This window comes from Acanthochromis polyacanthus, chromosome 17 (genome assembly GCF_021347895.1).
Source record: "Acanthochromis polyacanthus isolate Apoly-LR-REF ecotype Palm Island chromosome 17, KAUST_Apoly_ChrSc, whole genome shotgun sequence".
Taxonomy (NCBI): Eukaryota; Metazoa; Chordata; class Actinopteri; family Pomacentridae; genus Acanthochromis; species Acanthochromis polyacanthus.
Genome location: NC_067129.1, coordinates 12,052,728 through 12,080,277, shown reverse-complemented (window position 1 = coordinate 12,080,277; position 27,550 = coordinate 12,052,728). Strand labels below are relative to the sequence as shown.

Genomic DNA, 27,550 nt, shown 5'->3' with positions numbered 1-27,550 from the left:
TTGTCTCTGGGAGTGGGCTGCGAGGTTGATGAGGCTGTTAAAGTCCTACGTTACAAAATACCATTTACTCACTTTATATACTACGCTGCATACTAATACTGTAAAGAAGACAGCACTGAAGTTAAAGTCATTTTATGTTAATTTATGTGATGCAGTTAAATATTGAGACATGCACCAAAATCCACACATTTGGACAAAGACTTTGAGTAAACAGATTGTAACAAGTGGACTTATTTTGAGGAGAAACATGAGTGAAATCCTTCTCATTAGGCACGTTTATGGTGCTGAAGTGGAAAATCTCCACTTTCCAGGGAAGTCTGTATTGTTTTTGCCTGTCAGGGTGCACCATTCAGGCAATTCTCATAACAAACATAACCTTTGTTGCCAATGTTTTTGTGCTGCAAAATTACACTGTAGTTATGCTGAAAATGCTCCAGCATGCTCCAGCATAACGTGGTCTTCATTTTGGTCTGTAACCCATTGGATGTGGGACATAATACATGACCAAATAGCTAAGCAGGTGCACAGCAAGGTACAGCCGGTTGCCAATGGCTATACAACAAAATGTGCAAATGGGCCTTTGAATATCTGTAATCAGTTTAATGCTCTCACATAATCAATTATACACAAGGCCATTAAACTGCACCATGTAAGGCTCGGGTGATTGGGCTTGTTCTTTTAGCAGAAATTTAGTTCATAATGTACTCTATCGTATGTGCTAGAGGCAGTGCGAGCTAAGTACTACAGAACTGCGGTGAAGGGCACTTGCACAGCAGGGTGAATTGCTAACTTTGAGGGCGTGTGGGATGCTCTGATGTTCTAACTTGATCTGAACAACAGTTTTAAACTTTTCAGTATGATCTGTTAATTCAGATTGAGAGCCAACAGAAAATAAATAAAAAAAAAGAAACAGATTTCACAGATCCAACACTTTCTTTTTCTTTGGAACCTGAGCCAAGGTTTCCTCTGATCATGCTTGTTCTTGAGATGCTGGGAAATGCTCATCTTTGACTGCAAAGCTACTCTGTCTAACTACAGTAGCCTACTCCTTGTACCCTCATCCAGAAATCCAACCAATTTGCACCATTTCTGCTTTCTAACTATCCAAATACACACAGTAACTTCTCACAGTGAAGTAAAATGGGCCGTGCACAAACATGAAGAAACAGCGAAGCCCTCAAATTGTTCATGGAAGGCAATGCTCACCGTTGGTTATTCTGTTTCAGGCAAAAACAGAACAGAAACAGGGCTGGTAATGTCTATTCTGACCATCAAGTGCTCCTTCACAGAGGGGTATGCTTGCATGACAGAGTGTCTGTGTATTTGTCTGTGAGCGTGGGTGACTGTGATGTTGGAGGATAATGTAAAAAAGAGAAGAAAAAAATAACACAGCCATATACTATGCATCCCCAGAGGAAAGGTTTTAAAGATGCCATAAAAATAGGCCTGGCCATGTGTGTGTCTGTTTCTCTGTACTGTGAATGCACTTGCTGTGAAAACAGAGCACCGACAGGAAAACAGTAACACATGAAATGTGGGACAGATGCTATGACACAACAAAGACAGCAGCTTATTCAAGTGACAAACACATAGGGATAGGGAGGGTATTTATTTATTTATTTGGTTGCTCTCCACCCTTAAAAAAAAAGGAAAAATCCTGTTTTGTGCATTTCTGTTTGAACCACAAACGTACCATGGGGTATACTTTAAAAAGGCTGCATGTGTCATGTGAATGCTGGTGTCTTGGTGTCTTCAGCTTACCTTTCTTGTCCCCAAAAAAGAGGGTCTGCTGTGCCGGGTTTGACCACTGGAGGGAGGTGTTGTCATTATACTCCACACGGCAGGTCAGGTTCGCCGTCCCGCCCTCTGTCACAGTCACATTCTGAACCAGAGGATACTGGCCGCTGATACCTGCCGCATGACACAGAAGAGGAAGAGGAGATGAGGATGCATCAGGAAAGAGAGAGAGAGAAAGACACCGAGGTACACAGAGTGAGACAGATGGCACATTTTTGATTGCTTGATTTGTAAGGTTGCTTTGGTAATTAAATTCGCTTGATAAATTTCAATTCGGCATAATGACGTTCATATAAAATAAAAACCACGACGGTAGACTGAGAAGTAATGTGATTAGATTTTTACCCAGTTGGTATATAAAGATGTTCATAAAATAAAGAAACTGCTTTTCTGTCACTGGAGGAGTAAATCAGCTCCTCACACTGCAAGCCAAAGAAAAGAAATCTGGTTTATGCCTTTGAAAAAAGGCTCAACACCCTAATTACAAAGCAAATGTTCAGGCAGGCTGGCCAGTCACTACTGTGTGCTAAATTAGACCCTAACATTGAACACACAGGAGGCATTTAGCCTGCGGTACCAACCCTGACACCTTAGCTACACAGGGAAGACCAATTAAAAATTGCTCTCCGTGGACTTGCGTGCATGTGTGGATGTTGATGTGCATAATGCCGGCATCCAGTGGGAGAAACAGACAGATGCACCGAGTTATATAATTCTGTGTGACCTCCAAGCTGAGCAGAGCTACTTTTCAGCACCATAGACAGGTCGCTTTTGCAACTGGTTTGTCAATAGCAGCCTGCCAGTTTTCAGAACTCTGGACAGCTCACACTGCTGCGTGTTCCTTTTGCAACATGTGTGCGCACATATGTAAGTTTTAGTGTGTTTATATGTGTGTGTGAGGGAGGCTGAGGAAGCCAGTATGCAAGTAAATAATAATAACCATAAATCTAACCGTGTCCCCATCCCCCAGAGGGCAGATTTTAAAGACTGGGTGAATGAAGGCTTAGGTAAGAAAGATTATTTATCCCCGGCTAACTCTCACGTCTTAAACCACCATCCCTCCAGGAAAGGATCAGGAAAAGACTGAAGAAAAGAAAAACACACACACACACACACACACATATATATGTATATATATATATATATATATATACACGTATATAAATATATAAGGGAAGAAAAAAAACTTTCAAATTTGGAGTTTAAAAATGCCGCAATGGTCCCTTTTCTGTGCATGAATCTATTTAAATCACAGCCAGTGGATATCCCTACAGTAAATATCAGTCAATATCATCCGCATTTTCCTTTATTTTCTGTATAGCAGTTAATTATTGCACAGGTAAGATAAACAAACCCTCGAATAGTGTTTGTCTACTGGGTTGGTGGGTGAGGCAAAGCCCATCTCAGAGAAACCTGCGGTGAAGGACGTGCTGAGAGGAGAGAAGATGAGGTGAAAGAGGGAAGGCGAGGTAGAGAGAGGTAAGTCAAGGAGCACGGGTCATTTCCAGTGTTGATTAAGGCCTCCCGAGGTTAATCATGCGTGTGAGAGATAGAGAGGGAAGAGGAGGGAAACGGAGGAAAAATGGATCTGAGCTATGGGAGGCTAGGAATATGTTTTATTCATGAAAGTTTTGCATGAGGCATGATCTGCCAACGATTTACTGTTCTCCTGCGCCTGCCCTCGCTCTCTTTATTACTTCTTCTCTTTAAATCACTTACTTTTTCCTCATTTTTCTCACTCACACAGTGGGGCGACGTACAGCCCGGTGTGATACATTTTATTTCTTTTGTGCTGGCCACAAAGAGGAGTTAATGGTTAACTGCCATACCGAATGGTGAGATTTTGCACAATATAATTCCAGTTCATTACCGCGGTGGATGTAGCATTGCAAAATGTCACTGAAACTGGAGACACTCGGGGGATATGCCTGCCTGTTGTGTTGTCAACTCTTCTCTCATATCTGACAATGTAATTGACTAGTTTGTTTGCTAAATGATCTTCTTTTGACGCACAAGGAAACATAAAATCGGAGTGATTTAATGGCAAAGTGCAACACGTGTCTCCAGGGAAGAATGGGTGCTTCGAAAACATGGTTTATGGATCCAGACTTTTACTGCCAACCCCGTCTCCACAAAATAACGTGGGTATACAACTGAACTGCAATACAATTCTTAAATGAACTGAATCTGTGATCCCTGACGTGATGGAAAATAGAACCACTTTAAAAATATTACACTTAGTTACACATTTTTCCATGATACGAGCTGGGTTAAGGTTTGGCACCAAAATTACATGTTTATGTTGAGGAGAATGTCAGGGTTATGGGGTAAAACATGACATTTTCATGACTTGTTTAAAGCACCTTCTCCGTTTTCTGGGTTACTAGGGTGACAAGTCTCGCTCTATTTAATATATGATTGGTTGGCTGTAAGCGAGAAGCATTGAAGCAGTAAAAAAACAACAACAAAAGCAACAAAATTCTATTACTTTTGAAACGCATTTGTGATATGCCACAAAGAAACGTAATCCAGCAGGAATACCTTTTTTCTTCATAAAACTGAATTGAGGATGCAGTTTAGTTGTACAGGAATGTCATTTTGTGGCCACTGGGTTCAACAAGACCATCTTACAGTACAACCATCTATAATTTGTGTGAAAGTATATATGAATGTATAACGTAAAATTGCAAACATCCCACTTGTGGATCTATAACTCCACGAGTCACAACATAAAAAAGAGCCTATATTAAATCAGCTCAAATGGAAGAAACGTTAAAATCATAAATTCATGAAGGGAAAAATCTTTAACTCCCAGGAAACACATTCTCAATTTTCAAATAGGATAAAACAACTGAACAAAATATTATAAAATAAAATAAAAATCACCCTGAGTTGGATAATAGACCCAAAAATGTTAGCAACATACAACATAACCAGCAATTAAAGTAGGGCTAGTTAAAAGAGTATGGTTGAGGAAATACTGCTAGTAAACCAAGCACAAAAATGAAACAAAACCTTAATTCAGCCTTCCATAGGTTTTAATTTCAGTTAAATCCACCAGGTTTATGCTGTAAATGCTGACTGTCACTGATAGAATGTCTAAAGCTACAACATCTACAAGTTCACACAACAAGAGACAGCATATTTTGGGACATGGCTGTGAAGCTAATAATGTGGTGTTAGAATATAATGGTGTCTGCTTTTTGTCACACATAGTACATATTGCTCTGTATTGTAAATATGACTGTAACCAATATTTCTTATATTATGGCAGAGCTGAATAGCCATTTTTCGTATCAGTTTCTGCCGTACGTTTATTCATTTGGACAGACACAAAAAAATAGAACTGTGTCTTTTGGAATTCTTTTTCTTTCCTCTCCTCTCCTACTCTACTACTTGTGCCTACACAAATTTACAATAGTCCGGGGATCCCTCTGTCAAAGCCCTGCGTCAGTGTCTGGTGCTACACATCCGATGGGACTGCGAGGGCCAAAGGGGCCACAATGATGGTTATATTAGAAGAGTGCAGTATTCCGTGCGCCTAATTGGCCAGTGGAGTAGGTTCTTCCATCCTCCCCTCTGGCCACCCAGACCTGATTTAAATGTATCTCCTGAGGGAAGGAGGCAGCTGTTCTCTCCTGATTTCCATGTCTAAATTTAGGTCCTTCCCTCACTTCAACTCCACTCTTTCTCCTACTTTCAGTTTCTTGCTCTGTCTTTTCCAGTTCACATCCATTCCACTCAATTCCCTTCTCTCTATTCTTCCCTCTCTCTGTCACGTTTCCTCCTCTAGCTGATCCCTGAAGGGTGACATTTCCACTTTCTTTGTCTCTCATTTTCATATTCCCTCTGTCTCCTGGGGCTCCCTAGTCTTTAAAGTTTATCTTGATCCTACTTCCTTTCTGTTGCTCAATTGTGCGCTCTCTCTCATGGAGAGTGGGGTCACTTTAATTGCCCGCCGCCTTGACTGACATGCCGAGACCAAGCTAGGTCAACAATGCTCATCTGCATGACATTAGAAAGTAATGACACGATAAACTTAGCTTTGCTTTATTCAGGTGGACTTGAAAAAAGACAAAAGTTCTCAGCACCTAAGACATAGATTCATAGCCTCCCACTTTATCAACATAGATCTGATTGTGGCCCTCAAACCCACAGCCAGACTTACAAACCACTACATCAGAGCTTATTAGTATGCTTTCTAGATGAGCTGAATCTTTATTTTTTTAGGGGGTGCTCAGACTTTCCCCATTGCAATTTGGATTTGTACATAAAGTGCAACTGCTAAACGAGAACTGATCTCGAAACAGTACAACTATGTGGCCAGTAGAGATATTCACAGGACACACTCCACTGTGTTCAGACACAACATGCCTTTTGCAAAAGCAAACTACTGGACAAATAGTACTGATAAGAATGTAAGAGTATCCTGGGTGCTTCCTGTCTCCTCTCCTACATGACCTTTCAAGCAAGAACAGCTCAGTCTACTAACCTTTCTTATTTAGCAATTCAAGGAGCAGAGAAAAAGAGAGAGATGCAGGCAGACAGACGGACAGCCTGGAGCTACTGACCTTTACACCAGGACCGGAGCTCAACTGAGCTGTAGAGCTATGATGTATGGCTGGGCATGCAGGATTACAGAATGGATAGAGGCAGCCCGCCGGTTTGATTAGTGGAGTCACCTTTTAAGCCAGTCAAGCACAACTGATAATTGCAGACTTGGGATCACATTACTGCAAATTTAAAGGATAATTCCGGTTTATTGCAGCACTGGTCTCAGTTTAGCATTTTTTCATTTATATCTGTTAAAAAATATTCACCAAAGTAATTTATTGGGAAAGCTCAACATGATGATTAGACAACAACAAACAAGAAAGCACTCAGTCAGATTAGTCAGATAGTTCAGATTAGCTGTCACACTATCTGTAGGCTAAACCAAAAGTTAGCATATTCGTAATGTGTCTGTCTGTCTGCCTGAAAGTTGGTGGTGGATACTTGAAAAGCACATTTTGGGTCATAGTTTGTTTTGCTTTCCTTGGTTCTATCATCCACAAAAGTTTGTTAAAAAAGTTTAAAAAAAAAAAACCTTTCCTTTTAACTTTCTGAAATCTAATCTCAATTTTGGAACATAAATAATCAAAGAACTTGAGTTCAACTTTAGCTTTCTTCTTTTTGATAAATAGCAATATAACTATGACATACTGCACAAAATACATTTTTAAAATCCCTTCGTCAATGCTGTGCTGTTTTCATAGAGGTGCAGGATTTTATAGTGCAGTGAAAAATGAGCCTAAAGCGAATAAAAAGGTGTCAGGAGCAAAAAACGCCCAGAGACTGTTTGAAATTCAGAAAATTAAGTGTTGGGTGATCCATTTCTAAGAACTGCTTAAAGCTTTTGAGTGGGAGTTCTAATGGGACTGCAGAGGAATTAGCAGGCACACTGATGGTATTACTAGAGTGAACAATGGTCAGAATCACAAGAATAAAAGCCAACCTGTATACACCAGAAATGTCAATTAAATAAGGCAGGTCAGTTTAATTCATTAATTATTAATGAAGTAGATCTGCATTGCCTGAGAGAAAGATTTTTTCATTATTATTGTAACCGTTTAAAGCATAAGGGTATCATGAACACACATTCCTGTGTTAAAAAGTACACTTTTTAAATCAGAAAGGCGCTTTCTCATACACTCTGACACTGCAAGCTTGACCTCAAGTGGCTTACTGTGGAACATGAACCCCACTCAGATGATCCTGAATGATATGCAGAAGATTACAAAGGACATGACAGCTTTGCCATGACCAGTTAGTGTCTATAAGGTGACACAGGTGGCTACACAGCTGGGTACACAACGTTTTCAGACTGAGTGAATCTCAGATTGTCAGGCAGCAGGGCGGCCTAGTGATTGGAGAGACGGTACAAGGTCAAGAGTTTGAACATCTCAGGAGCTGGTGTGAATTCATCAAACAGGCATGTATCCTTCCACGGCGTCCTTGAGCAAAAGCTCTCCAGCCTCCTTGCCGGTTTTGAGCATCAGCAGAATATTGAAAGCAGAAATAGATAAAAATACAAATGTGCTGTAATTCCCCAGGAAGGAAGTTTTATTTCATTTTACCTTTTTTTCCCCGGGAAAGAACCAATTCCAGCCGCTAATGTAACATAAATTAGGTTTTAGTAACTTCCTGGAACAGAAGTTAACATATCAGACAAGGACGTCGTCACTCTCTGCCCTCTCTCTGGGACTCTATCTCCCACTTTTTTTTTTTGCACAAATTCCTTCCTTTTTCTCAAGAACATGTTGTACACACAGCGCTGTTTTTTCCTCTTTTTTTTTTGCTATAACCTTTTTTCACGCCTTCTGTGAACATGCATTCCTAATCCATGTTGCATCTCAAATGTGATTTATCAACATTTCATAACACTATTACACCTGGCATGAAAAGCAAGCCTCCAGTCTTCAATATGAACTTAAATTGCGTGTTCCTATGAAAAAAGGTAATCACTAAGTGTATATAGCTGCTTTTTAAAACAAGCGTATGAGAGAATTTACCTTTTAAGTATTTTTGAAAGAGGCGTAAGTGAAATCTGGTGGAATGAAAACACTGTGCAATTTACATAGACTGACTTTCTTTGGAATGGGGGCACGGTTACACTTTATAATGCAAATGAAAAACGCAAATATGCCTCACAAAGACACTATCTGAATACCAATTTGTGACTTGTCCTCATTCTCCGTACACTTTTGACTACATTTCTGCTTACATATGTGGTATAAAATGTGGTTTAAAAACGTGTTATATGTTCCATTTATACACACCAAGCTGGGAGAATTGGAAACAATGCCTGATTAGGATATTCAAGTTTAGTTATCTTTAATAAACTGAACTGTAGGTTTGACATATTGTTATGTAAATGACCATAAATTGGGTTGCAGAGGTGCTTTCCCTCCTGGTTCTTGTAACTCAAGTGATTAAACCCTCTCTTTTCCCGCTTTGTTCCTTTTCTGTTTGCAAATGAACTGTATGTTAATTTCGGTGCGTACGTGCATGTGTGAGAGTGGGTGCATTTCCAATCTAAACTTGGGCTTTTGACAGTGATAAGATTCCTGCTGTGAGCAAATTGAATCCAACCCCTGCAGAGGGTGGAGCTACCTTTGTATTCAGCGCTGGCATACAACCACCTCAGGACAGTCATTTCTGATCTGGAGATATGAAATTAATTATCCGGCACCAGAGCGGCTGGCTATGGCAGTGCTGTTGTCATTTACATACAGTAATTAGACTGGGCAGCTGTTGGTGCTGCCATCACAAACTTGACGTCCAAACTCAGCACTTGGAGTCAGATCAACAAAATATCACCAACTTTTCCGCGACGCAGTTACGTGTTGTTTTACTGTGGCATGAGAGAGAGAGGAGAGTATGGTAGGAATCATGAGGATTTTTTTTTGTGGCTTGTTGTTGAGGGGGAGGATGTTTTCAGTAGCATCTGGGGTGTGAACGGTGTTAACAGACATAGTTAAAGTAGTGACAAACATCGAGGAAGACTTTCTCCTCTGATCGTGCCTTCTTGTGCGTACAAAGCACTACAAGAAACAAACATGCCAAAGCACACAGCAGTATCTCTTTCTCTCTTTTTTCTTGTTGCCGAAGAGAAACTGCCACTGCTGAACTTTTGTGCAATGTTGCTTTTCAGGAGCCAAGCCTATATATCCGATTAATACAAACCCACACACTAATTTCAAATTGGTGAGCAGATATGCTTCCAGACACTTATATCATTTGCCCAGTATTCCTGCCCTTGATTCAGCCACATCAATTTAAAGGGCAGAGATATAAACCTCAGCCCATTCTCTGTGTATAACCTGCCTCAGTTCGAGCTTGCTCAGTCCAGAATGGCCAGGGATCTCGCTATCTTTTCAGAGTCAAGGTCAGACATCTCATGGTTTTATGACAGAGGTAAACCTGGCCTTCATAAATACTTCATGCACCGCTTTCTTCCAGCTGGCAAAAGCAGAAAAAGCTGAGCGCAAAAGAGAATTAGGCAAGCACAGAAGCACATATTCTGACAAGTAAGTGAGAGCAAGAAGAGAGAGAACGATGAAAACAATGGAGGAGAGTGCAGAAACAAAAGAACCATATCTTAAATGGTACCTTATAGCGATGGAGGACCTGTTTCCCACATGGTTGCATTTTCTGAAATGTTAACCAGACATGTAGGAAACAGGCTTTTCAGTGATGCAGCCCTGATTCATGCATAAAACACAAACAGGTGAAAGCACATCTCTCTGTGTAGTTGTGTTTACCTCTTTGTGCTATGGAGACTTGTGTGTATGCTATATGCAGGCGTGGATAGTTTGTGGAACAAATGATAAGTGCTGGCTCAAAGCGAGCACTGAAATATACACTAAATGTTATTTTCAGTTTAGTCCTTTCAGAAATAGCAAGATCCCTGCTTCAGCTGGTAAATTTGGAGCATTACGAGGACACAGAAGGCTCAGAAAGTACAGCATATCTAGCCTCGAATATTCCACTCTATTCTCTCTTTAAATGTAAGGCCAAGCAATATTAGAGGGCGCACTTGCTGGCTTCGTGGGTTTCGTAAATTAAATGTCACAAAAGCATGAGGTCCTGGAAATCAGATTTATTGTGTTTTTCTCAAACGTATGCGGAGGAAAAGAAAAACACCAAAAAATGCTTGACTTCATCTTCTTTTTTTTAAATTTTATCATAGGATGGAATAAATTTCTTATGCTTTCATATGGGGTGAGAGCAGGATGATCGCAGGCTAGAATGGCATTCATGAGGGAAATCAGACTAATCATTGCTGCCACCAAAAATTCCCAAATTCCCCAAATCAACATGACACAGTGTGATTTTCTAATGTGCAGTGATGTCTTGACAGATACTGTTCATTTAAGAGTGATCGGGGGAAATGCTCTCCGCCCCAGGGGGTAGCTGCAAGATTCAGTGGGCAGAAAGTGCTACTTTTAAAAACAGCTCTTATCATCTCACTCGTGTCAGACTCACTTTGCTGCAATGCTCTTTCACCACAACTCCCAGTCCGGGCTCACAATGGCAGCGTTGACGCTGCAGATCTCCTCTCAAAGCTGACCTCAGAGTGGTCAAACAAAGCATGATTACATTTGAAAGCATAAGGAATACGTGTGGAAACTCACAACGTGTGTGACAACTGAAAGTAATGAGAGAGTGGACTGCGTATTTAAAATGACATGCTATCCCTTTATACTCCTTTTCCCGCTACCATTCCCAGAGAATGTGGTTAAAAATAAATGAATTTTAGTCTGCAGGAATATATAGGCTAATCGAGAAAATACCACTGGTTTGATGCAGAGGAATTTAAACTGTGAGAGACGCGAGGAAAAAATGCTGCATGAGACGAAATGAGAAAGAGGCTTCGGCAGAATACCACTGCAGCTGTTATGACACATAACTCAAGTAAATGCAACTGAGGTATTTAAAAACCCATAGTGGCCAAATGCTGCATTTTCCCACAAAATCATACTGTCTCACAGCCATAACTCAGTCAAATCTCAACACACATAGAGCATAGTGATATTTTTAGATGTGGCTACACTCACTGAAGATGTCACTCTTCTGCCCAAATCAATGTAAATGGGCTTTGAAATCACAGAGAAACATGGTCGTTGTAAAATCAATTCAGCTGTGGTTTGCAGGATTCTTAATCATCAAAATAACCCAGTGACAATGTTCTGTACAGCTATTGATAGGTTGCAAACATGAGCTGCTGTTGACTCGACATACTTAATTGTGACAACGTGTCAAATGTTAACAAATGTAGGCTGAAAAAATGGGGATCCAGATGTGGCTTGCAGTACAATTCAGTGAGCCCAAAGCAATATCATACTTCCTGCTGACATTCTTGACAGTATTATGACATCTGTAGTTCTAAAACATGGAGCATGGTTGTCCCCTAAATAGAGGTAAGACAAAGCTTAGCAGTAGAAATGACAAAATCCAAAGATAGTAGCTGTTTTGTTTCACATTATCAGTATATACGCTGATGAGCCAGCCTGGTGAATATGCTGTTGGTCTTCCATACACCTCCCAACCTGCTCTTACCCGCTGAGGCATGGACTCCACAAGACCTCTGAAAGTGCACTGTGCTATCTGGTAGCAAGATATTATCAGCAGATCCTATAAGTCCTAGAGGGATCCAGTGCTGTTAATGAAAAGAGTCATTTTGCAGGGTTTGTGGCATTCTGAAAAATGTATTAACCATTTGAAATCATTGAATCAACGCTTTTCAGGCCAGTGTACGTCAAGGGATTAATGAAGAAAGTGTAGGAAATTGGTTTGGCCAAGTTGCCAAAATTGCTGCATGGGGAGACTGACAAGAGAAATTAGGAAAACTGAGTAAAGAGGCTATTATTGTACAGTTATTTGGTGAATAACAAACACTGCAGCTCCAAATACATTTTCAAATGTTCAAAAGGAAAGGAAAAAAACTTTGTTTTCATTGGAAAAGATATTATGCATGCAGAAAATCAGCCATTGGATACTCAAATATTCCTCCATAGGTTTAGCATTCATTGTCCTCACACATAAATTAGCATTGGGCATCCAATACCACTGTGATTCTATTACAACTGACTCTTTATCTACCATCTATTATATCCCAGACATTGACACAGACCATTTGTACCACGTGGCAACCTCCAGGGCCAAAAACTGCAATTCCTTGAATGGCCATTTGAGGTTGGCTCCAAAAGCCAGTCAGTTAGGTGCGCCGTCATGTTAAAGTGCCCAACTTCACAGCAGAAATAAGTATATTTACACCCCGGCACAAAAACTGCATTTATCTTTATAACCAACTTTCCTTTTCACGAAACCTGGATGATTGGTGACATGCTTTATATGCCACCCATTAAAAATGTTTTAAGAGCTAAAGCTATACACAAGCAAGGATGTGGTCACTTTGAGTGACGCGTAGGTGCTGTCATTGAACAGTCCATGACCCCGGGACATTTGCATGACTCATTTTAGCTCATTTTTTGAACAAATCAAGGACTGCCAATACGGCTGAAGACATCACACTGAGCTTCAAAATCGCTCATCAGGAAACCTGTGGGTAACATCACAGAATGCTTGTACTTTTTTTTTTTTTTTTTTTTTACATACAGGCAATCGCTGTTACAAAATAATCAACGTTAATCACTTCATCAGTAGGTGTGCATAATGTTTTGGCTCATCAGTGTATATTTGTGTTTCATATAAGGGACTCTAAGTGCCACGGATGAAAAATACCATGCATCAATTCATATTTAGCACAATTTTAAAGGCACAGGTTAAATGTACGTTTGTGTTTTGCATACATACACCTGCTGCACATGTGCCACATGTTGCAGTTACCTCTATTTTTTCCCTTCTCATGCTCATTTGTGTCCCTATAGGCAATATGCTGCCGGTCACATTTTCTAAAAATGACTGTAATTTAATCCTTTACCAGAAGAAAAAATGAAGGAAAAAAGGTAGAAGGACAAGAAAGCTCATGTTTTGAAGATGCTCTTGATGTTATACTATATGTACATTTACAAAAGAGTAAAGCCACCCTTCACCAGCCACTCACTCCTTCTGTCTCACACACATACATACTGATGAACCGACACTTTGAGGTGAGTTAAGCCTTTATCCGCCCACTGATCAGCGTGAATCTTATCTGGCTTGTTATGTTTTTCTACCAATAGCCTCATTATAAGGGTAAGAGAGGCAGGACAGAGACATGTGCTTGACTCTGATCTACACACCTTCTGTTCCCCTATTAAGAGTGCAATGGATTTCCTATACTGTCACAGTAAGATAGAAAACGATGATAGTCAGGATAAGGTAGCCTTTAAAGAAAAGAGGGAGACAAAGATGTTACAGTCAGACACATGCTGCTGGATGGGGAGCGAGGTGGTTTAAATGAATTCAAATTCAGACAGAGCAGGAAAATGAGAAAAGACTAGATTGATGTGTGGAGGGGAAATGTAGTGTTGATGATGCTGCTAGCTACTATAGCTCCTGCCGAGCACTGTATTGTAGGGAGACAATATTTTGTTTTGTGGCACGAACAATGTATGAAATCTATGACACAACGACCGGTGAGCTTTTGAAAAAAAAAAACCAAAAAAACCCCTTGCTTCGAGCATTTGTAATTACAGTACTGGTTTACTATTGTTTGTTTCTGGGGTGCAACAGTTGCATCACCTTCTAAAACACAAGCAGGAACACTAGGAAAGATGCAACATGTGGATAAAAGGGGTGCTCATGAACAACAAACCATGGACTGACTTGTGCAGAAAAGAATAGATTTTCTTAAAGCAGAAAATAATTGGAAGAAGTATAACATTGTTTTGTTTGATGACGAGACGGCATTTTATTCTTGATGATCTTCTTGATTCTGATCAAGATATTTACATGAGGCGCTTTCATACTGATAAACTATTTACAAAATATAAAGCAGCAGAAATAATGAATCCTTATTTATCAATTAATTTCATACAGAGTGGAGTAAACAGAAAAATCAAATCAATATTTGGTGCGACCACCAACAGCACCAGCTCTAATTCACTTGTTCTGAACAACTAGGAGAACTTGTCATAGTTTTTCTGCGGATTTAGGCTGTTTCAATTGCTTCTGTGTATTCATGCAATTCCAGCTTGACTTTATGATGTCGAGATCGGGGCTCTGTGGGGGCCACACCATCTGTTGCAGGAGTCCTTGTTCTTCTTGCTGCTGAGGATTGTTCTTTCTGGTTCTGGCTGTACTTTTTGGGTCACTGCCATGCTGCGGAATAAATTTGGAACTGATCGGCTCTGCCCTAATCTAATCATCTAAAGTGCCCAAAATCTTTGCATAGTACGAGGCATTTTCAACATCAGCTAGTTTTATTTCAAAATTTGGCTCAGATTATGATTGTTTAAGGAGCAGACAGTATGTATAATAACTGCATCAAATCCATCAATGATGAAAAAAAGCCTGCATTCAATTCAATCATCCTTTATTGAAATTGAATTCGTACGTACAGCAGGTTTGTTCGGTGTGCCCCGGTTTGCAGATATTCAATCGTCTCATCTGACTCATGATCACATCTCTGCTCAGGAAGCGACTGCATTGCATGTCTGTAATCATTAGCCAAGGATGGTAACTAAACAGAAGGAGATTATAATCATGGTTGACGAAATTCTTAGTTTTTTCAGAAGCATATTTACTGAAGCACACGGAATGACATCAGGTTATCTCCTCTCAAATAAACACTCTGCCTTTCCTCTCCGAGTCTCTCTGATCTATAATCCGTCCTCACTGCCATCTTGCAGACATAGAGAATGACAGAGAAGATTTTGATCTTTGCAATTTACTGCCACCTTTCCACTACCTGGCAATGGTAAAGGACAATGTCACACCGTTGAATACTTGATTATTAATCTTATGACATCAGACTGTCCTTTTAGTTTCTATGAGCTTTAAATCCCTTACTAGCAAATCTGAAAATCTATGTTGACACTATGACAAGCTTTAAAGAGCAGTAGATCTACAATTTTAAACCTCGACAAACCATTCACAATTCCCACTGAGCCATGTTTCCGCTGTTTGGGTAGTGACAAGTGGGCAATTAATGCGTACTGTAATTTTGTGTGTTTACCAAAACCCATCAAAAATCACATTAAATCAAAAAGTGTATTTGAAAGCTGAAATGAAATTTTAAATTGCTGTGTGACAAGAATGTTAAAAAACACTCTGACCCTTAAAAAAATGTCTTACACAAATGACAATATGACTCTACTGGAAATAAGAGAAAAGCAGTGCAAAAAAGAAAAACAAGAGAATACGAGCAAGCTACTAAAATCTAAGTCAATAAATTTCGAAAATAAAATAGCAAATTCCTATTTATGATGCTAGTTTTGTAACACAGAGAGGCACAGCGAGGAAAGCAGCAGCAGGAGATGCAGCAGCAGCAGCAGCAGCAGCAGGAGATGCAGTAGCAGCAGCAGCAGCAGCAGCACCAGCGACTCACCTCGAACTTTGCCTTTTGAAGCCATCACTGGAGTCCCCAAGTAGACAAAGAGGGGGGGTGGATGGACAGCAAGACAGGTAGATGTCAGAAAACAGAGAGGGAAAGGACAAAGACAGAAGACAGGGCAACCGATTAGATAGCTGCAGGAAGAACAGCGTGTCTGAATCTGTCGCATATATGCAGAAACAGCATCGTCTTTATCTTGAATGTCAATCACGAATCCTGAACCCCCCCCACCCCCCACCTCTTATCCCGATCACTCAACCCTGAAAGAGAATGTCCTGATTTAGCTCATCAGCAAATTGAGACCTTACAGTGTGGCACCTTTTAATTAGCCATGTCACATCATCTGGCTCGTGCAGGGAAGCTTGTTACTTTCTAATGAGCTTGAGACACCCGTAAGGATATGGGCATACTGTACATATCATGTTGCTGCATCAGTGTTGCTCTGCTTCATTTGATTTCGAGGGGAAGCCACAGATTTTACGAGCATTTTACAGTGGATTATCCCGTTTTCGCTTGATGCCTACATTGTTACATGAAGACATACCGGAAGTAATGAGTTTTATGTGTGTGTGAGGACTACAGGCGCACACTGGTGCGCCGTCATATTACGCTGTGACAGACAGCACTGTAATCAGTGAGGAGACGCACCGACAGAACCGCTGTCTAGCAGCGAATGTGCCATGATACGGGTGTATTAAATGCACAGCTTGGTGAAAACCATACAGGCCACTATAGCAATGTATAAAAACAAGTGCAACCACAACGCAGAGGACCTAACCAACAAGCCAGCATCACCTCAGAGACATTCTGCCGGTAAAAAAACAGAGGAGAGCCAAATAAACAACAAAGATTATCTATTAGTGTGCATGTGTGTGTCTGCGTATTTGCGTGCGTATCCCGAGGGAATGACTCTTATGCTTCACACACACTGCTTTGCCAAATTGATGGATCTATTGGAATGCCTCCAGTGAGCCTGAAAACGTGTACAGCTCAAAGAGACAGCGCCTGAAAAAGAATGAGGGAGGGAGAACAAAGAGAATCTCACTGCAGGTGCCGAGTCTGCAGGTTATAAAAAATTATTGTGGTTTCTTTTCGATTAGAGATTTATAAACTGCTCTCCCTGTAAACAACAAATATAGAATTTTAATACACTGTCGGATTTCGGATTCGCTGCCAGAGTGGAAGCGAAAAACAATCCTGAAAGCGGGCCTGGAGAAGTGAACCGGCCGCTAGAAGGTCTGTCTGACCACGCTTTTGACTCTCACATAGACGTTTTGTTTATATCTGAGCGCCATTAAATCCTGATAGCCAATTTTCAGTGGCTGACAGAGATGATTATGCTTTGTTAGTACTATTTCGCAAGTTGCCAAGGTGCAAGATGGAGTGGGGAGGTGAGAATGTGAAAGAGAAAAACATAATTTCAATGGATAGATATGAAATTTCTGATCTTCAGCATCAGTGTACTCAGTGGCACACCACAAGGGGCAAGTGAGAATGGAGAAAAAACGCAAAAACAGTCCTATACGAGTGAAATTTTTATGAGTACAAAGCATACTGCTCCTCTATTACACATGGACACAATTTTCACACCTTGCTGTTGTGTCATTGGTCAAGGGGGAGAGGAGCCCAACAGGGAAACAAGGCAGTGAATGTCACATCTCTACCAATGCTGTCTTCTACATGAGACTGATGGCTTTGTGAAATATTCTCTCAGCAAAGTCTGACCTCGCTCTATCCCTGCCTTTCATCCTTGCTGTCAAGGTATGAGTTCCCTGTCACAACTGTGGCTCTGTGATCTCTCCGAGTCAAAATATGTGAAAAACAGACGTATTCCAGAGAAAGAAAGGGGGGGCAGAGTGAACATATACGTTTTTACAACTCTTCACTCGGAACAACATCTGAATACGTGCGGCTATAGGGAGAGCGATAGAGAGAAAGAAGACAAGCAGCGAAGAAAAGGGATTCTGTGCACTTGTATCTCAGAGTATTACAGTTACCAGGCAACCAACACAACAGTTCTGTAAGTCAAACTGAAATTGCATAAAACACTTTTCATTCCACTCTCTCGTCCCTCCATTTTACCATGCAGTGAGCAAAGTATTCCCAATTGATTACTCAATGGCCACCTTTCACCTGCTCTAAATCCTTAACACTGATTGGACAGAAATACACAAAAAGACAGATAAGAAAGCAAAGCCTGAATGGGATCAAATCTGGCTATTTGTCTGTACTTCAAAGTACTACTTTTTAAAGCATATCTCTGTTGGGATTTCTTTTTTGCTACTGTCTCATGTCCAGACAAGGGAGTTACAAGAATAAACACATGACTATATTTATTTATTTATGTGTTCCAATATGTGTAGTTACTGGACCAAATTGGGATCATAACAAGATTTTTTGACTCACTGTCCATTTAACAAGTAGTGAATGTTCCCTGTTAGTGTTGGCTGTGTAACTAGGTGGCTGTTTGCTTATATGGCAGCAAATAGAACCTTACGCTGTCACTTCAGCTTTAACTTTATTAGAATAATGTCTGGTACAGCTGTAACCTGGCCTGCAGATTGAAAATAGATAACAGGCAATTACAGAAACTAAACTACTATGTAATGTCATCACAAAAAACAGAACCCCAAAAATCGCTGATGGAAGTGAAAGAGATGTTTTTTTTTAAGTCACCAAAATAATAGAGAAACAGATTTTTTTTTTCAACAGTCCTTGAACTAATCATTTGCCTGTCACAAAACAGAACCAGATGCAAACCTGAAATCGAGATATTTCATCAAGATCACTTTATTCTCTCTATTTCTAGCCATGGTTATGCCGTTTGCACTGACATGCAATACTTTACATTGCAGCGAATTATGAGCTCACAGTGAAAAAAATGCGATTAGGGCTTAATGAAGCACCAACAAAAGTGCCTGGAGTTCAAGGGGCTAAATAATAATTGCATGATGCTCACAACTGTGCGCATAACACATTGTTGCTGCTTTTCATTTCAGTGGTATTCTCGGTCTGTTGGTGACCCTGCTGTAACACAACTCATTCACAACCCGTTTGTCTTTCGCAGGATCAATGAAACACATCTATCTATCTATCTATAACCATTTTCCGAAAGTGTTACCTAAACCGGGCTTGGAGCTATCGGTCAACGCTTTGTGTAAACACCCACACTTTATCTGAGAGAATGAAAAGTGAGTGACTGCACGCTGGTGAGACAGAAAAGCACTAAGTTGCAAGCAGGTTGTTCTCCGTCTCTGTAACCATCAGCGGGGAGCCGTCATAAATAAACTGTGAGATAGTTCATACAGACACCACCTACTGCGACACACACATACACACACCGACACGCACACATACATAACAGTGATCACAGTATTCCCTTAGGGTGTAAGTCTCCCGGGAGGACGTGTGTTCTATTGCAACATCCTTCCTGTTTTCCTCTCCTTTTCCTTTTCCATTCTTCTTCCTTCAACTTATGCTCATTCGGGAGTTTGTCTCACCTCCCTTTTCATATTCACTCTGCCTCCTTATTAACCCTTTCCTTACCTGCCCCTTCTGCATCTCCTCACCCCTCGGGCTACCTTTTTCACGCCGGCAGACAATTTCAGAGTCTGACATGCAGTAAAAAGCCGATGGAGATCATTGTGCAGCGTGGCTCTCTGAGCTGTCACATGGCATGATGGAGAGTTTAGCTTATCTTTCGTACAGCAGCAGCTGTTTTGCCGTATGTCTGATGTACTCCAGGCCCTTGGAATCAAACCAATATTCCACCGGTGAGCAGATTGCTGTAAAAGCGTAACACACTCTTTGTCACCTTATGACTTGGCTGTACATGGAGCCATCAATCGACTCACATACACAAACGCGTAAAAACAGAGAGGAAAATATAAATTGTGACACATTTTCATGGCGGGCTGTCCACGCGTTTGTGACTATTTTGATTTGAAGAGAATCATCCGCATAAAAATAGCACAGAATAATTGCAAGTAAATGTATTTGAATCTCATTTGATTTAGCAGCAAATGTATTTAACTCTTATTTGATTTAGCACGGCTTTTGCTAAGGGGTGCAATTCATCTCAGGGTAATAAAGGAGATGGTAAACAGTGTTAATAGATGGAATCAAGCTTACTTAACTCAGCTTATTGCCACCATACTGCCTGCTTTATTAGATCTGTCTACCACACCCTTGTTTTCTCACATTACAAGGAGACACACATCTGTTTGTTTTGTCATTTAATCTAGCATATTTGATTTCCACCCCTTAACACAATTACACATACATAAGCTGTCCGCGGTAGAATCATTTGCTCATAAACCGAACACCCATAAAGCGCACACAGTGACGCACACGTATGAACACATGCACACATGTTGATGACACATACACGCACTTCATAACATTTGTTTGATCTTTACGAAAGATGGTCTACAGCAGTGTTTATAGTTCTAGAGTGAACACCCTCCAGTTTTTCTTTCTCATGCTAGAAGCCTAACCATATCTCATGAATCACTATCTCCAGACCATGTGTGAATGGAACCAGGCAATCTGGCCCTGAGAACTTCTTTTAGTTGTTTGAGTCATGTTGAGCGGCACTTGAATTAACTCTTGAATGCACAGTATAGTTTCATTATTTTAAAAAATCCTTTGAGCAAGCCAGCATTGTAAAGAAGTGGGAGAGGGACTGTGAGAGGTTGCTTTTGGTTAAGAACTGAATATAAGGGAACTAGAAACGTTTGAGAGTAAATATATACTATCTCCACTTGAGCCTTGCTGTTACGTTGCTGCAGGCCAAGCACATAGCACACCCTGGAAAATGGCAGCTCCTTTTCCAAGTATGTTTTTCTTGCATGTGCTTTCAGTGATTCATTTCTTCTTAATTGCATTATTAGCACTGAATTGTGAGTAGGACCGAAAAAAAGGTTAGAAAGTACAAAAAGTCAGCTAAAGTGTTTCTTTAATGCCACATCTGCCCTTTACCCTTTGGCTAAGAAGCTCTCGCCCAAGATATAACAGGTTTACATTAAAGCTAGTGCAATACCATATGCTATGTCAAACAAAAGGACTGTGACACATGTGTTTTATGTCACTTTTACCTTTTACATTTACCCTGCCTTCATTTGCTGTGTTTCCTTTCATTTCACAACCTTTTGTCTGGAGCGTGATACGTTTCTTGCTTTTGAAGTGTAACGTAACTGTTTACTTGTTTGTTAACTTGTTTGTTCTTTGAACAAACAAAGATTCTACTTCATGTTTCTTAAGTAGACAGGATGTTTAACTGAGACCCGAAGGCATCATGAACTACAAGTGACACAGCAATGAGGGGAACTGGTAGCTCTGGTAGACTTTGAGGGGCGTTGTGATTTGGATCCACTTGTCCACAGAGAGGGGTCAGTCTAAATCAGTACAAAGTTGTTCCTAGCGATCACCTTTAACCTATTAAGAAACACTTCTATCCTGTTGGCAGCAGTCTCTTCCAGGATGACAACATCCATAGTGAACCAAGGTCACTGGATGAGTAAGAAAATGATGTGAATCACATTATGGTCTCTACCATTATCAAATATCAATCCGATTTAACAGCAATGGGAGATTTTGCACTGATGTTAGACAGCGCTCTCTACCACCATCATCAAAACACCAAATGAGTGAATATCTTTTGGAGGAGTGGTGTTTTATCACTCCGATAGAGTTCCAGAGACTTGGGGAATCAATGCCAAGCCACAATGAAGTTTTTCTGGTGACACACAGTGCTCCAACACCTTACTAAGATACTTTAAGTTGGTACTTCCTTGAGTTTGTCGCATATCTATATGAACATCTGCCACCGAATTTGGAACTATTTTGTAGGATGATAGATGTTCTCTTTCACCACTGAACACAAACAAGCCTTAGTATAGAAAAAACACACAGAGATATGCCGTCTCTGTTCAGTCTTGGTTCTGGTCCCCAAATTGAGAGCAACAGAGTTATGACAGAACTATCTATAAAGAAATGCATGTGGGGTGGTAACGATCTGCGGTTAATATATAAAGGAAAGGGCTCAGTGACAGTGGCCTGGTGGTTTTAATGTCAGGACATTTCGGTTTACAGCTACTCTGTCACTTGACTTCCCAGCTGTTCTATAGGAAAGGTCACAGGACGCAGAGCTGTGCAAAAACAAAATGTGTACCACACTCATAAGAACTGCACTCTACTGCACTACTCTTGGGGCATTCACTGGCACATACACTGTACAGAACAAAACATGCAATTCCACAAAATTCATCGGCATACCTCAAAGACTTTATTCAAGACGTGCACAGCCACACTGCCATATATCATACCCTCCCTCCAGACTCCATCAGAAACAACCAGCTCTATGCACCGTGTACCACACAGACACCTGTTCTGATCTTATCCCCTGGTTGGAGTAGTTTGATATATCATGGTAATTAACTGGGACACTGCTAGACAAATAGTGAGCTTGGAACTATCAGGTTTTATCTGGATGGAGCATAGTTCTGAGATATAAAACATCAAAGATGCGACATGCCAGGTTGCAAAAAAAAAAATTAAAAAATAAAGTTTTCTTAAATGTTTAACCCAAACAGTGCAGCTGGCTTTTTAGGCTTTGAAGCACAGCGACAACCAAATGTGTCCGTCAATTTACAGAGAGTAATCATTATTTCTGTGGCTTTGACATTGCTTATAAAGGATCTTCAACTCTGCTTTCATTTTTCCTTTCACATAGAAGTGTAAATTGACTCAAAAGACAAACTTTTACAGACAAGAACACCGTCTGTGATGCCATCCAGACTTTGACAACATTGTGGTATATAGTGTATTTTATACTACTGTTGTTGTAATACAGGAAATCTGTCTCACTTGCATGTGGATTTCCTGAAAACTACAATTTGCAGGCAGCTATCTGATTGACTATTATCATTGTGACTGCACAGATGTAACAATCAGATGGTTCTGATTTGTTCTATTCCAATGAGTATGCCAAAATGGGTCATGTTTTATTCATGGACATATATGGTTGTATACTGCAGCTACTTCCTACGTCCGCAGGTATACCACTCATCTTTATTGGGTAGCCTCTGTTACTCAATAAAGATGGCTCCAGAAAAACAGAGTTTGTCTCATGTTACAAGCACAAGCCTGACTAACAAGCAAACACTCTCCACACAGAATAAACAAACAGGGGAATGCGCATGAATTATGACTCTGGGGACAACTTAGAATTCAGCATGGTTTCCATCCAGACTTATGCGATAATATCTATTTTTTTAAATTTTATTTTAGTTTTACTTCGATTTGATAGACTCTGATTTGACACTTGATGAATTCTCAAGGAGTATGTTCTTGTTGAAAAACCGAAAGAGAACCAAAAAAGCATCTCATTAATCCTCCTAAGGCGCCCTCTGGACAGTAACTATGGCAGCGCCCTATCACAAAAATCTCAAAACCAGTCTTTTAATTTCACCTTGGGTAATATAGTATGCAACATTTTCATCGTAATGCAGTGGATGATGTAAAAAGGCACGAGAGAGGAGGAAAATGGATCAGACCACAGGAGATAAAATAAAAGATGAGTGTAGGTTTGACGACGGCCATCTCATAAAAACGTCCCTCTGAATGCAAGAAACAAATTTAGCATTGGTATGCACATACAACTGCATGTGCGCACACACACACAGACGGCCCATAAACTTTTGCCATTTGAAGCCTGAAAGAAATTCCCCCTGGACTCGAGAAGCACATTTCAATTTCCACAAAACACCCGAGGGGTATCGAAATCATGAATCTCCCCAACAAGAAAAGTCTAACACATATTGCTATAGGATGATGGACACACCCGAATGCATACACATGTGCTCGCATACACACACACACACACAGTAACACACACAGTGCACACTGTCAAGCAGCTACTGCCGTTTGATGATGGACAGTCCAGGTACAGCCTATAACTCAGCAGGTGCTTTTTGTTTCCTCTGCTTCTTCAAATGAATAGTTTAGAAGGTGAGGTTATATTGTGATCGATGCCTTGGGGGTAACAAATGACTTCCCCCAGACAGAGCTTTGAAGTGGATGTGTACGCCTGGTCACCAACCTGTAATCTCCAGCCATTTGTCAGAGGGTGAAGGGACAGGAGATTTCCAAGGAAAATTTCCAGACAATACAAGCTTCATTTTTTACCCCACAATGCAGAGGTCAAATCCCTACAGGATACGGAGTTATGTGGGAGTAATGCTTTATGCAGCATCAGGCACTCTTTAATTCAAACATATGGATCGTCCTACATTTCCGAGAGATTCTTCTACTTTGTGGCGTCGTCCTTACTGCGATCGTGTGGAGGAAGGAAGCTTTTATCCTCAGTGGAGAGGAACACATAGCGTCTGGAAAATGCCTCCTCCCCTTGATAGTGAGACTTTGATCAAAATGTGTCATAGCATTTTGCTCGAGTTGAATTATTCAAAGGTCAGTGAACAAAGGCATGTTTGTGTTGTGTTGCCTTACAAAGGGTAGAATGATGGTAAATTGGCAAAATGTTCACTCTGTCTCTACAGGGAGCTGACCGGTGAGCCTTACCCTCAAGGGACCATTTGGCATCAAACAGCGCAAGCTCCCTGTGATTGTTACTGCTTCAGTCATAGCCAGGCTGTTACCTCATATTTTCAAACCATCACCTTTATATCCCATTCTATTTAGGGCATTGTGTTTCTGTGGCTTTCTAGCAGGTTGAGAATAGACTTTCAGCTAGAGAGACTGAGAGCTTTGGTCCTGTGAGGCTATGCACTCCTAATGAATAACACATGTACTGTATGTGCGTGTTTATATATCTGTGTGTGGTTCAAATAAAATACTGTGTGCCTTATTGTACATATGCTTACATAAAGGTGTGAGTGAAACAGTGCGAGGGGTCTTTTGTAATGATGGCAATACACAATCTGTAGTGCATCAAGGCTGCAGCCTGTCTTACTGGGAAGCATCTCACTGGAGACCACAGCTATACAGTATAAAGGCGAGAAGAAAGAACTCCAGGATGCGTGTGAATTCAAGTCTATGACTATTGCTTTCTCCTTTGTCTTGCATTCTCCTCCCTTTTATCCCTACATCCACAGCTCTCGATGTGCTGTTCTGTCCCTGGGCGGGCCAGTGCAGGAGATGAGAGCAAGTGGAAAAGTGGAGGAGGGATGCAAAGGGGGAGGAAAACAGAGGTAGAAGAAAATGGTTAACCTTGAGTGTTTCTGTGTGGCTTGTGTATGTGTAACAGCGTTCATTACACTTCAATAGCTTGCATTATTCATCGCGTTTCTCAAAGAAAACTCAAGAAAGCGCGAGTGGGTGATGTGGATTCACGTTAATTAAATACATGACAAAGATGCACAACACACACACGTCGGAGACAGAGACATGTGGTACAGGTTCAGCTGAAACTAGGGAGGTGAGCAGTGCTGCACCACACACGTTTCCAATGGGAGTTAACTGTATAGCACAATACCTGACAAGTCTTATTTTTAAAGAAGCATCTATGCCATCTCCTGAATGTTTCTGGCATGCCAAAATAAATGTTGCATAAATTTTCATATGAGCACAGCAGTAACTAAACTGCTTCCCCACATGACTAGAATTATAGAACTACATGCACTTCTGGCTCTGTTAACGCTTCTGTCTGCTCTGTATCTTGTGCGTTTCACCACCCAATCGGTCACACATATGTCTAACTGTAATAAACTTGTTTGATTGTAATAACAAAAAAATGCATTTTTAAAGCCTTTTCAATTCTATATCTTCGGACTCAGTCAGGCATTAAATATATTGCTTTCTGTATGCAGATTAATCTTCAAGTAGCCCGTTTCATTTATTAAAAGGAGTTTGTTAAAATTTTAGATGATTAAGCTCCGGAAGAATTAAAGAAAAAAATATAACCAGATACTGACACACCTTGCTTCACCCATTACCTTTCACCCACGGCTGGGAAACATGAATAATTCCATTTCATGGCTCAGCTTATATTTACAGAAGAACAAAAGGAAAAACTGTGTTCAATTACGAAAGACAAATTTGAACTCATCTGGGTCATTTTGAGCAAATTGAACTGGAACTAATTCCTTCCGAGCGCTGCAATTGAACTGAATAAATAAATAAATAAATATAACGGTGACTTGTTTGCTCTCCCCCACCCCCCACCATCAAATTAAAGCTGACCTCAACATGCTCCTATTATGGCTTTCCACATGGTGAGCCCATGGGAGCTGTGTAAGGGTGGGGGTGAGGGGAAGAGACGGAAATGGACACAGCGGTGACTGTGATGCAGCCTTCAGAGAGGAAGGCACAGAATCCAGCTTATTTTTTAAAATAAAAAAAAAAACACAGAAATAACAAAAGAAAATCTACGATCCTGTCATTGTTGCACACCCCGCCACGTTTCCTGTCCATCCCGGATTTCATTTATACCTCTCTCAACTGTCTTTCTCGCCCATTTCAAAGGTGTAAATTGGACACAGATAATTGAACATTACTATCCTGGGAGGTAGCTGGCGCCATCTGTTAAATGTCCGCCCCCAACATCACAGTGCACCTCACAATGCGCCCAAACATCCCAGCGCACCATGACGCACATTTGTGTGGGTATTCACGTGTTGCTGCGGATCCGATTTACCTTTTCCTTTGAATTACAGATTGCTGAACCCAGCAAGTACAGCTACTGGATTTAGTTTTGCAAATGTGTGCTGGCTATCATTTGCAGCATCATGAATTAGAGCAATATTACAGGAAATTACTTTATTATCCAACAAAATAACAATTAAAAAAAAATCGACAGGCTCCAAACTCTGTGCTACAAAAAAAAGGATGAATTCTGTATTTCATATACTGCACAGATACTGTTACTTAAGTTGAGTCAAGGAGAAGTTCTTTTTTAAAATTTAATCTTCAGTTCTATTTAAACAAGTATTTCATTAACTCTTCAGATTCATCGCAGTAAGCAAGCCAGTGTAAAGATCTGAAAATGCTCCCTCCATCTTGATTTTGCACCAAATTATAAGTCTACTTACTGCTGACCTACGAAATAACAATAATAAAAAAAATTTAACATTTGGAGTCATGGATGAAAACTTTGTGGCTGTCTTTGTAGTTGCCCTTTTGACTGGAGCCAGTTACCCACTAATTGTGCTCCATTTCTTGTCTAACGGCTGATATTGTTTATCCCTGATAGAAGCTTTACATTAACACTGAACATTCGCTGCATTCCACGAGATTCCCAACATAAACGCAATTATTGGCAGGAGCTGGAATATGATAGGTCATCCACACAAATAATGAGGGAGAATGCCTATGTGAATTTCTGAAGAAAAAAAAAAAGGCCTTAATGGTCCTCTCTCTGCCTGTCTCTCTTCTGCTCTCTTTTCCTCTAACACACATGGCTGATTAGCAGTTGGCATTTTGTCTTGGCCATGTGCTAAATGAGAGCAGCAACATTACCATCTCAAAGATGCTCTCCTTGCCCAGTTAATGGTCAGGACACAATAGCTGCTCAAACACTTGATGGATCATTGAAGGATTATGCCATTTGGCTTTGCGCCTTTACGGTCACTTCATGTGTGTGTGTGTGTGTGTGGGTGTGTATGTGTGTGTGCATGTGAATATGCGTGAGTGTGAAACCGAGCGACTCAGGCATTCTGTATCCTGTAGGTGTGGACTCGTACGGACCTCTCAATG

The 27,550-nt window shown here is 40.6% G+C and overlaps 1 protein-coding gene across 3 annotated transcripts in view; it reads right to left on the bottom strand.

Moving 5' to 3' along the window:
- cadm2a (cell adhesion molecule 2a) overlaps window positions 1-27,550 on the bottom strand; it is a 218,956-nt gene that overhangs the window by 53,073 nt on the left and 138,333 nt on the right. For 2 of the 3 annotated variants that reach the window (XM_051937234.1, XM_022207754.2), the window contains 2 exons: window positions 15,833-15,859; window positions 1,762-1,911 (listed from right to left, as the gene is read on the bottom strand). In XM_051937234.1, coding sequence (XP_051793194.1) covers window positions 1,762-1,911; window positions 15,833-15,859 — 177 coding nt within the window. Of the gene's footprint in view, window positions 1-1,761; window positions 1,912-15,832; window positions 15,860-27,550 lie in introns of those variants that run through there. The other variant, XM_051937235.1, reaches the window with a different exon arrangement.